The sequence below is a fragment of the Drosophila ficusphila genome, unplaced genomic scaffold (assembly GCF_018152265.1).
Source record: "Drosophila ficusphila isolate 14025-0441.05 unplaced genomic scaffold, ASM1815226v1 contig_198, whole genome shotgun sequence".
Classification (NCBI taxonomy): domain Eukaryota; kingdom Metazoa; phylum Arthropoda; class Insecta; order Diptera; family Drosophilidae; genus Drosophila; species Drosophila ficusphila.
Genome location: NW_025064092.1, coordinates 1557893 through 1569059, shown reverse-complemented (window position 1 = coordinate 1569059; position 11167 = coordinate 1557893). Strand labels below are relative to the sequence as shown.

The window sequence follows — 11167 nt, the reverse complement described above, 5'->3', positions numbered from 1 at the left end:
ATTTCCAAAATCGTTGTTCCTACGAGTTTAAACATGATCGGTAAGTATTTTTGTGTTTCTCATAAAAGGATTCTGTTAAAGGATTCATTGTCCTAAAAGCTTTGCAATGCTTCTTGTACGCTTTCAATTTTGCAGATGAACTACCGATAATTTTCATATTTTAAATTTCAATTCTTACACCCTTGGAAAGGGTATTATAATTTCTGGCAGAAGCTTGCAACGCAGTGAAGGAGACACCTCAGACCCCATAAAGTATATATATTTCTGATCGGCTGATGTTGATGCTAAATTATACTGCTACTGAATGCTACTACGACTTTGGATGGCCTTGCCAACAGGCAGTGGGCCTGCCTTCCACACTATGTATATAAAAAACATATATATCGAAGAAAAACCTAGAGAAATCCCGCCTTTACCACGCCCCAATTAAATCAGTTTCCATTTAAATAAATAGATAGTAACTCTCCCAAATACTTCCCAAGTAAGGCATTTTCCAACCTAATGTAATTAAGTTTAATTAAATAATTATGAGATTATCATAAATAAATCTTTTCAGATTGGTACTTACTCAGTTAGATCCTTGATCTGCACTGCAATCTTTCGTCTTCTTGAAGTAAGATAATCACCGCAACCACTTTATTCGCAACATTTACACTTAACACTTTACCCTGAAATTAAAAAAAAAAAAAAAAAAAAAAAAATCAATAATTTGTTACAAATAATAATAGTTAGAATTAATTTGTTAGTAAAAAAGGATATTTACCTCTTTGGGTTTTGATTCACTGCATCTTGAAGTTCACTCCAAGTAGAAAGGTACAGTCATCACCTGTAATGAAAAGAAGGATTTCAAAATATTAGTTAAATTATTTTATACAAATCGATTGTTTAAAAAATACATACCCCAATGAGGTGATGCACTGCATCCTGGAGTGGATTTCAATAGAAGATCACGCCATTCATAATTGATGCTGCAGCCTGTTGTCCAGTCCATTCAGGTGGTATCAGCATACTATATATCTCCGGTAACCGCATTCTTACAACTATTCTTACAATATACATATATGTCCCTACTTGTTTACAATTATTAATTGTGTTTGATTTTCATGTACTTCAAGTTCAATATTTGATAAAATTTACCTTTAAAATTTCTTTCATGTTCTTGAATACTTTCAGAAATTTATCTGTTGCTTTTAGATTCTTTGTCAAAATATTTTCGATTTCTTAAAATATATAACTTAATTATTTATTGTCTAATAGATGTACTCACTGCGTAATAACCTTGGTGCAGTGCATCCTGATGTCGAACTTTAAGTAACAGGTTAGATGGTGTCACCAATTATTTTCTGCAATCAGCCAAATACACAACCAAAAACCTGAAAAAAAATATAAAAAAAATTTAATTAATTAACTGCATCTTATTTACAAAAGCCACGTCATCACATAATTAAAAAAAAAAAGCAACTCACCTTTTCCGGTTTGGATGCACTGCATCCTGGAGTCCACTACATGCAGGAAGGGATCGGGCACCTTTAAGTTCATGCCAAGTCAGGTCATGATGCACTGCATCCGGGAGTGGACTCCAGTAGGAGGAGTCGACCCATGGTGCACTGCATCCGGGAGTGGACTCCAGTAGGAGGAGTCGACCCATGATGCACTGCATTCGGGAGTGGACTCCAGTAGGAGGAGTCGACCCAAGATGCACTGCATCCGGGAGTGGACTCCAGTAGGAGGAGTCGGCCCGATACTCTCTCCCACTCTGGAACCACTCTGGAACCACTTCACTAACACACACGCACACATACACACTTCCAGAGACCGGAAAAAGTTTCTTAGAGAAACTGCCGGTCATCCCGAAAAACTGAGAAATTGGCCAAAATCAAGGGGTATCCCACTACGAATCAGCCAGAACCACTTGGGAATTATAGGTGCAAGAAAAAGTAAAAAATTTTTAATTATCATTGTCGCTGACGTGGCCTTATTAATTAAATTAACATTTAGTTAACATTACATTTACATTATATTTAATTAACATTATTTTAACATTAAATTAACATTATATTTACATTAAATGGATTTTAATTAACATTTCACATTTAAAATATTTTTTTTTACCTTTTGCATTTTGATTGATTGGTGTTTTGTGTTATTAAAATAGCTGTTATGCTCACATCCATTTGATCACTTTATTTGAACATTGGCATTCCCATTAATCTACTATTTTTATGCCCTTGCAGAGGGTTCTAATTTAATTAATATAGATTGCTTTCAAATATTTAAACCTTTAATATACATCTTAGCTTTCAGAGTTGTGAACTGGGTTAAGCACATTGGCTTGCCGGCAAAAGCTCCTTGTAGGTGAAGTGGATACTGCGACCTAGGTCAATGCTCCAATGCTCCTACCATAATTGGAAAACTTTTTTATCGCGCCTTAACTCTTTTCCTTAAAGTTCGCAGGAGCTTGATCAAAGTTCGATCGGGACGTGTCTCATCCAATTGACTATCTTTTCATACTTTCCATTACATGTCTTAGAATTAAATTAATAAAAACTCATATATTACAAAATTATATTTTTTTAATAAAGAAGGAATTTCAAAAAGCAACAGAAAAAAACGCTTTAATTAACTTCCTTCCGTTTTCACTCGCTTTGTTGCCTTTGCGCGTGATTCTTCTCTAAAAATAAAAGTAATAAAAACTAAGTGTCCCATAATTGCTCGGTGAACTACATGTTCTAGTGCGAAAAAATGGTCCTGCGACAAATGGACTTATGCTACAATAAAAGGCCTCTAGACTTAATTGCAACATGGTTTGCGCATGCCGAATACGAACTATGCCAGCGGCTATTGATGCTGCATTATATAAAGCGTGTCGCAGCGTGCAGTCCTTTCAATACAGAACAGTCCAAATAGTGATGAGAGTGTCAGAACCGTGGTGTTCGCCTAAGTCCGGATAATAATTATTATAATTATACCACAATACAGCCAGAAAGCCGTCGTGATATTCAGAATGCCTCCAACAGCACGAGCCACATTCCTTGTCATCGGGTAGGTTTTCTAACTCGAGTTAGTAAGTTAGTGTTCTACTTAGATTTGTCTATATTTTCTTTCAAACAACATAAAAAGTGGGAATTTGCCAGGCAAAGATTTTAAATTCGTTTGCTGTTTGACTTGCAATTACACAGATGAGCATTTGGCCGCTTGAATTATTCATTGCATGCTTAGGCACCTCAGTTCGAAAATGTAGGCTAAAGCGGTTGTCCCCTACTTAACTTGGGCGAAAGCAATCAATAAAAGTCGGTAAACAGTCGATTGATTTCATAATTCCTACACTATATCGAACACTGCAAAAAATTTAAATTAAAAAAAAAACAACCTATCTTATTTTAAATTTATTGAATTGGACTTTCAGATTTTTTATCCACACATGTTTTTGTGAAGGACACGTGAGTGATGCTCCGACAGCGCCAACTTCATCAGATCTCCTCTATATAAAGGCTCTTGGGCAGACTGCAATCGTGACTAAACTACCAAATATAACAAATGAATTCAGTTCCAGAATATTCAATTCCGTTCGCGTGATGCCATCGGTGAAACAAATGGCTAGACGACAAAGCCTTAAAGCACTTGGATACTTCTCTGAAGTTTCCAGCCAAAGAAGAGTTCCGCGAAAAGCCTCGGCTGATATGCTGAGTCGCAATATTTCGATGATTTTGGAGAACCTTCTGAAGCGCTACGAACAATCCCAACTACCCACCCATGGACAAGGAGTTCCAACAGTGGTGCAAACCAACATTTTGATTCGCAGCATGGGCCCGGTTTCCGAGTTGGACATGGACTACTCCATGGATTGCTATTTCCGACAGTATTGGCGGGACAAGAGGCTGAGTTTCAAGGGACCCATCAAAAGCCTATCCCTCAGCATCAAAATGCTTGACAAAATCTGGCGACCAGACACTTATTTCTACAATGGCAAACACTCACAAATTCACATGATTACTGTGCCCAATAAATTACTTAGACTCGATCAAAATGGAGGGATCCTGTATTCCATGAGGTATGTTTAATAGTTTTTAAGCCTGTTATGCTAATAATAAATATAATGTAAATGTCTTTTTATCCAGGTTAACAATTAAGGCCACTTGTCCCATGGAACTGCAAAACTTTCCAATGGACAGGCAATCGTGTCCTCTGGTCATTGGTAGTTGTAAGTTTCCCTTGATAAATTGTGTTTTTCTTTAATCTTATTTACTCTTCTTAACTAAAGACGGCTATATCAACCAACAGCTGATTTACGAGTGGAAAAACCAGGACGATGCCGTCTCCTTTGTTCCAGGAATGACTTTAAATCAATTCGATCTCATTAGCATGATGCATCGTAATTTCACAACCGTCCGACGGGAAGGTGACTTTTCGGTCTTACATGTGGCATTTAATCTTAAAAGGCACACTGGATATTTTCTGATACAAGTAAGAAATAAAGTAGAAATTACTAAAGTAGAAATTAAAACAAATATTTGACTACTTACCTAAATACTTTGATATTCAGGTTTATGTGCCCTGCATTCTGATCGTGGTTTTGTCGTGGGTCTCCTTTTGGATTCATCGCGAGGCCACAAGTGACAGGGTCAGTTTGTGTGTGACCTCGGTTCTAACTCTATCCACGATCAGTTTGGACTCGCGAACGGATCTGCCAAAGGTCAAATACGCCACTGCCTTGGACTGGTTTCTACTGATGAGCTTTCTGTACTGCATTGCCACTTTATTGGAGTTCGCTGGCGTTCATTACTTTACGAAACTCGGAAGCGGCGAGAGTCCCCAGATGGAGGACCAGTGGGAGGACGTCTGCGTGGCCAACACTCCATCGGATCCCGCGGCGGAGGCTGAACCCTTTGTTGATGGTGACCCCGACGAGGACACAAGCGACGAGGACGGCACCGAAAACGATGAAAACGAGGGAGGTGCCAGTGAATCGATCGACTCGAAGAATGGAGTGTGTGCTTGCAATAAGAACGATGCCCTTGGATTGGAGTACGATGGTTTCCTGGTTTGTCCAACATATAATGTGAGTTACGAAAGAGAGTTATAGTTATTATAAGTACTTAGAAAACATTCTGTTCAATTCAGGATCCATCGTATATCGTGCCCAAAACAACTTCATTTGCGACCACCGTGGAAAGCACAACTCAAACGGAGCCTCCTGCCGTTTCGCGATTGCATCAAATGTGGCTTTGCCTGAAAAGCGATAATAGTTTTCGAAAACAGCGAGAACGGAATGCCGCAGCTCAGAAAAACGAACAAGGAGGCGCCAATGTTTATGTCAACAGTGTTTCCCTCATCGATCGAGTGGCGCGAATAGCTTTTCCCATGTCCTTTGCATTCCTGAACCTTTTGTACTGGTGGGCTTACGGAATGCACAAAAAGGAGTTCTCCTGGTCCAATATGAAGTCATAAGAATAAATGCTTAGAACAATGGCCAAAGTTATACGCAATTTAACATGATTTTAATGGACAACTTAGCTAACAAAAAACCAAACCTCTTTGATCATTTTTGGGGGAAAAGTAATATTGTTTTGGCCAAAGCAAGGTATAATGCTTTTAATAAGCTAACTAAGTTTGATTTTTCACTACAATAAACGGTATTTTGACTGAAACAAGGCCAAAAATGATCCGAAGTTATACCTCAAATTAGTTTCTCGAAAATGTTGATACAGGTATCTAAATAACAGAAACGTAAATTGTATTTTTTAAGTTCCAAAGACAATCCGTTATTATTGGTTTTTGTTTCGTTACAAAGTGTTACATTTAACTGTTAAAACTATTTGTTAAAAGTATTAGTTTATTGCCACTGATAAGTGGATTCTTCAGGGTTCGCAAACTATCGTAAGTCAGATAGTTGGAATAGTCAACGGAGTACCTATAAAAGCGTGGGGCCTTCTGCATTGAATTCAAACACAACTCGAACGTAATACAAAATGTTCATCCAGTGGACTCTTGTGATCTTCAGCGTAACCCTGATCTCCGCCGGATCAATTCCGGAGCGGATTGTGGGAGGAAAACCGGCGGAAATAACTCAATTTCCCTGGCAGGTTTCTCTTTACAAATTGGGCAACCATTGTTGCGGTGGTTCCATCTATAGTAACGAGATCGTCATAACAGCAGCCCACTGTATAGAGACACCTGAATTTCCAAAGATCTATTCTGTGAGAGTGGGCTCATTGACCAATAACACCGGAGGGCAACTGGTTGAGGTGGTAGAAATTATTCGCCACGAGAATTATGTTCCCAAAAGACGGCATACGTACAACGACGTAGCGGTCCTTCGACTGCAGTCCAAACTCATTTTGAGTGACAATGTAAGTCCCATTCCCTTGGCAGATAAAGCCCCCAGTGCTGGATCGCCGGCCTGGGTTTCTGGATTTGGAAATATCAGAACTAATACGCCCGGCACAGGAAATCTTTTGTATACCTCTCTGAAAATTTCGGACTTTGATCAGTGCCAGAATTCATATAAGTACTTAACTAAAGTTCAAATTTGTGCCGACGCTCCCGGGAAGGATTCCTGCCAGGGAGATTCCGGGGGTCCTCTGGTCTCCGATGGAAAACTGGTTGGCATCGTTTCCTTTGGCATTCTCTGTGCCCGTCCCGATTATCCTGGAGTCTATGCTAACGTGGCCGAGCTTAAACCCTGGATTTTGAATGCAATTGCAAAACTTTTAGGCACTCACATTGCGGACCAAAAATAATTCATAAAAACAAGAAAGGCAGCTAGCTTCAGGGAGCCACAGCTGATACAACCTTGCAGTCATCACAAATGTTTCAGTTCAACATCGCAGTAATTTTCACCGATTTCTCCTATGACAGCTATTTTTGAGATAGTCGTCTGATTATCAATAAATTTAAATAAATTACCCTCAGAGGCATTCCACTTTATAATCTGAATAAAGTTAGAAAAGTTATGGAAAGTTAATATAGCAATCCCATTTATTGGAAATTTCGAAAGGGATTGTATTATAAAATTTTAAGAAAATCGGGCAAAAAATAAAAAATTAACTATTTATTACTAATGTGTTCTTGTTTTGTAACCTTATTTTAATCCACATGGTAAGTAAGAAATTCGAAGAGTAACACCCTACTATGGCTTTCTGTTCGCCTGGTACAGACGTACAGATGTATTTCGATTTATTTATTTACTTTTTATTTATTTAGATACTTTATGGGGACTTTTGACTGAAATTATAATTCCCAAAAATGCAAAAATTTGAAGAAAAAAAAAAGTGTTTTTTTTTTTTGAATTAGCTAGAAATTGTTAGGGATCATTAGTTTCAGTTATTCAACTGCTTTTTGTAAAACCCCCAAGAAAACTGCAATATTTGAAGCAATTCAATACAACTAAGATTTATTTAAATAAAAATAATGACAAATTCCATTCTGATCAAAAATGATTATTGTTCAGTTTGCTTGTTTGGATGTAATTGTACCATTAGAATTGCATCTGGTGAACGTAAAGCTTTTGGAGATGCTTACCTCCACGACCGCAGGATGTCGCTTTGGGAAAAGCACAGGACGATTGCCATGTGTATGGTCCTTGTTGGAAACGAAAACGAAACCGAAAAGGACATCCTGCGAAAGCAACGAAAGCAACGAAGCACCGAAGGCATCCGTATGTATTTGATGAAACGAAACGAACAACAACGAACTCGGAATTAGGAACTCGGATGACAGGGATGCGCAATGCAGGTCAAGCCGAGCGAAATGAACTCACCCGAGCAGCTCCTGCACAGGCATCTCTATCTCTACCAGCCATTATTCATTAGATAGATACTGTGGCAGCCAGCAGTTGGTGGCAGCGCGTGCTCCAAAAAATCCGAGAGTCCAACGGCGACGGAAAGCGGAAATCGGAAAGCGGGATTCAATCGAGGTGCAAGCGGGAAATGTGATAAAGTTTGCCTAAATGCAAATAGCTGAGTGTGCGATTGCCTATATCCCTTTATCCTTTTTATTATTGATACGTGTGCTTGGGATGGAGAGGCAGGGCGAACGAACAGCAACGGCCGCAAATGCATAACTTATGCTGCGAATGTGGGCCACTTCTTTTGTTTGCATTCAATTGTCGCACACAATTGACTGTGCTTTTGTCAACCTGATTTCGGGCTTTTTTTTAACGTGCAAGCCCACTTGAACGACTTTTTTCGGGGATGCTGCGAGAAAATCACTTACGAGGGCCTCAATTATTTACCTGCCTTTGTGCAGGTTCTAATTGCCCAAAAGTATTTATATTAAGCCTTCAAGGATCAGCGTTATTTGAGAAACAAAACCACAAACAATGCCTTGAATAAGAAAGTGAAAAAATCGGCAATTAATTATCCTTCGGTGTAAATAACAAGGACACTGCCTTGATGTTGCCACCCATTCAGGAGGCTTCAAAACTTTGAAGGAACTTTAAAATTATTTACAATACAAGGCTTAATTTGGGCACATTACATAATGCATTGGACTGAAGGACAGTGTCCCCAATTAAAATTTAGTATATACAACTACCACCGTTGTAAAAATAATGACGTTGAAACTAGTTGACAGAATAATGAGTCCCGACAATTTTGAATTTGAATGCTCTACTCACTTAATCTTCTCAGTTTTACTTAGTTAGTAGTGGTTCCCTCTGGTCGTGCTATAATTAAGTTCTCCTTTATATAGGACCTCGAAAGATGGCAGGCTAAGAAAGCCAGACGCATTTGATTTTGCTGCCGCGATGAGAGGAGAAATGCTGGAAATGACAGCGCAATCGATTCCAAAAAGTTGAGACCCGACAAGGACAAAAGCAAAAGGCTGTCACTATGACATGTTTTACGCGCGTCGGAGTCACCTGCAGTCTCATGTTCTTCCTACTCGGCGCCCAGCTGCAGTTGATTCGGTAAGTAAGCTGGTAAGCTGGCCAATTAGCCCAATTAGGCTAATTGCTACTTTCGGTACTCGCATTTCTGGAGCTTTTTCGAACGGAAGAAGGATTCATTCCGGACATTCTTTGGTGTAAAGTAGCCAAGTAGTCTGTGGTTTCCAATAAACACTACTTGCTTTAATAAACACACTTTAATTTAAATTAAATCTTTTTGATTGATCTTTAAGGAAAAGCAAAATCTGTATTTCAAGAAACCCATTTCCTATTTTCAGATGTATTCGAAAAGATGTACTTGCTGGTCGCCTCGAGAATGTTACGCAAACAATATCAAATATACTCCAAGGCTACGATATTCGTCTCAGGCCCAATTTTGGCGGAGAACCCCTACATGTCGGCATGGATTTGACCATAGCCAGTTTTGACGCCATATCAGAAGTTAACATGGTACAAAAATCTCCTTAACTTGCATAATTATAGTTATAATAACAAAACCTTTGCACTCGATCAGGATTATACGATAACAATGTATTTAAATCAGTACTGGCGCGATGAGCGTTTGGCATTTAATATCTTTGGACAATACTTTGATGGCGATGAGAGCGAAGATGGCGTTAACGATGTGCTAACTCTATCAGGAGACTTTGCTGAAAAGATCTGGGTACCAGATACCTTTTTCGCCAACGACAAGAACAGGTACTGATCACAAAACCAGATGTGTTTCCAATTCATTTGTGGACTTATTCGCTTAGCTTTCTGCACGATGTCACTGAGAGAAATAAGCTGGTGCGTCTTGGTGGCGATGGAGCTGTCACATATGGCATGCGATTCACCACGACCCTCGCCTGCATGATGGATCTGCACTACTATCCACTGGACTCCCAGAACTGCACTGTGGAAATAGAGAGCTGTAATTCGGATAGTCTATATTTGTTTAAATGAAACACATGAAGTACTTCTTTTCCAGATGGCTATACGGTGAGCGATGTGGTGATGTACTGGAAACCCACTCCGGTTCGCGGAGTGGAGGACGCGGAGCTGCCTCAGTTCACGATCATCGGCTACGAAACCAACGATCGCAAGGAGCGCCTGGCCACCGGAGTCTACCAGCGCCTCTCGCTCTCGTTCAAGTTGCAGCGGAACATCGGATACTTTGTGTTCCAGACCTACCTGCCCAGCATTCTGATCGTGATGCTGTCGTGGGTCTCGTTCTGGATCAACCACGAGGCGACCAGTGCCCGGGTCGCCTTGGGTATCACCACCGTGCTCACCATGACCACAATCAGCACGGGTGTCCGCAGCTCCCTGCCGCGTATTTCGTACGTGAAGGCAATCGACATTTACCTGGTCATGTGCTTCGTCTTCGTGTTTGCCGCCCTCCTCGAGTACGCCGCCGTCAACTACACCTACTGGGGCAAAAGGGCCAAGAAGAAAATAAAGAAGGTCAAGGACTGCTGTCCGGGGAAGATCGGTGAGCCAACTGCTTACTCATAGCTAAGTTCGTTTGATTTATCACGTTTTAAGAGGATGATTTATGATGGTTTTAAAACCATCATAAAGATATGAACTTTACCCTTTCAACCCTATAATCTTAATTCCTATCATTCCTATTTGTTATAATCATATTCCCAGTTTAAATTATAATTTCATTGAATTGAAACCCACGTCTATTTGGCACAGGAAAGAGTGAAAGATCCGAAACGTGTTCAACGACAGAGGACATCATCGAGCTGCAGGACGTTCGCATGAGTCCCATACCTTCGCTGCGAAGGGGCACCTACAACGCCACCCTCGATTCCATTGGCACCGAAACCATGAACCTGGGAAAGTTTCCGCCTAGTTTTCGAATAACTCGTAACTATGGCACTGGACACAGCCAACTTAGGCGTCGGGCTCAAAGAGGTGGGTGAAAACCATCTCATATATGTATATTTGAATCAAAGTGAATAATTGGATTATTTAACAGGAATTTCCGCACGCCCACGAATGTTGCATGCCCTAAAAAGAGGCGCCTCTGCCATTAAAGCCACTATACCGAAGATCAAAGATGTCAATATTATTGACAAGTACTCCCGCATGATATTTCCGATCAGTTTCCTTGCGTTCAATCTTGGCTACTGGCTGTTTTATATTCTGGAATGATGATATAGCCGAAAAATCGAGTAGTTAATACCCCTAGAAACAGAACCATGAGATCCAAATACAACTTTTTATAACCTCCATAATAAAGATTGACTTCGCCATAATATTTGGGCGTACCTGATTTCGTGTCGTGAT

The 11167-nt window shown here is 39.9% G+C and overlaps 3 protein-coding genes across 3 annotated transcripts; all 3 read left to right on the top strand.

Moving 5' to 3' along the window:
• Positions 1-3665: 3665 nt before the first annotated feature.
• Positions 3666-5448, top strand: LOC108094579 (gamma-aminobutyric acid receptor alpha-like). The gene is made up of 5 exons (XM_017195196.1): positions 3666-4051; positions 4119-4201; positions 4262-4464; positions 4544-5059; positions 5122-5448. Exons 1-5 carry the CDS (start codon positions 3681-3683, stop codon positions 5446-5448), a joined length of 1500 nt encoding a protein of 499 aa, XP_017050685.1. The 5' UTR covers positions 3666-3680.
• A 510-nt stretch (positions 5449-5958) lies between these two features.
• LOC108094571 (trypsin alpha-3-like) lies at positions 5959-7061 on the top strand. Its single transcript, XM_017195188.2, has one exon. The coding sequence runs from the start codon at positions 5970-5972 to the stop codon at positions 6738-6740; it is 771 nt and encodes a 256-aa protein (XP_017050677.1). The 5' UTR covers positions 5959-5969; the 3' UTR covers positions 6741-7061.
• A 765-nt stretch (positions 7062-7826) lies between these two features.
• LOC108094728 (gamma-aminobutyric acid receptor subunit beta-like) lies at positions 7827-11153 on the top strand. The gene is made up of 8 exons (XM_017195474.1): positions 7827-7915; positions 8692-8908; positions 9166-9337; positions 9402-9586; positions 9643-9800; positions 9858-10361; positions 10571-10792; positions 10857-11153. Exons 2-8 carry the CDS (start codon positions 8832-8834, stop codon positions 11030-11032), a joined length of 1494 nt encoding a protein of 497 aa, XP_017050963.1. The 5' UTR covers positions 7827-7915; positions 8692-8831; the 3' UTR covers positions 11033-11153.
• Positions 11154-11167: the final 14 nt, after the last annotated feature.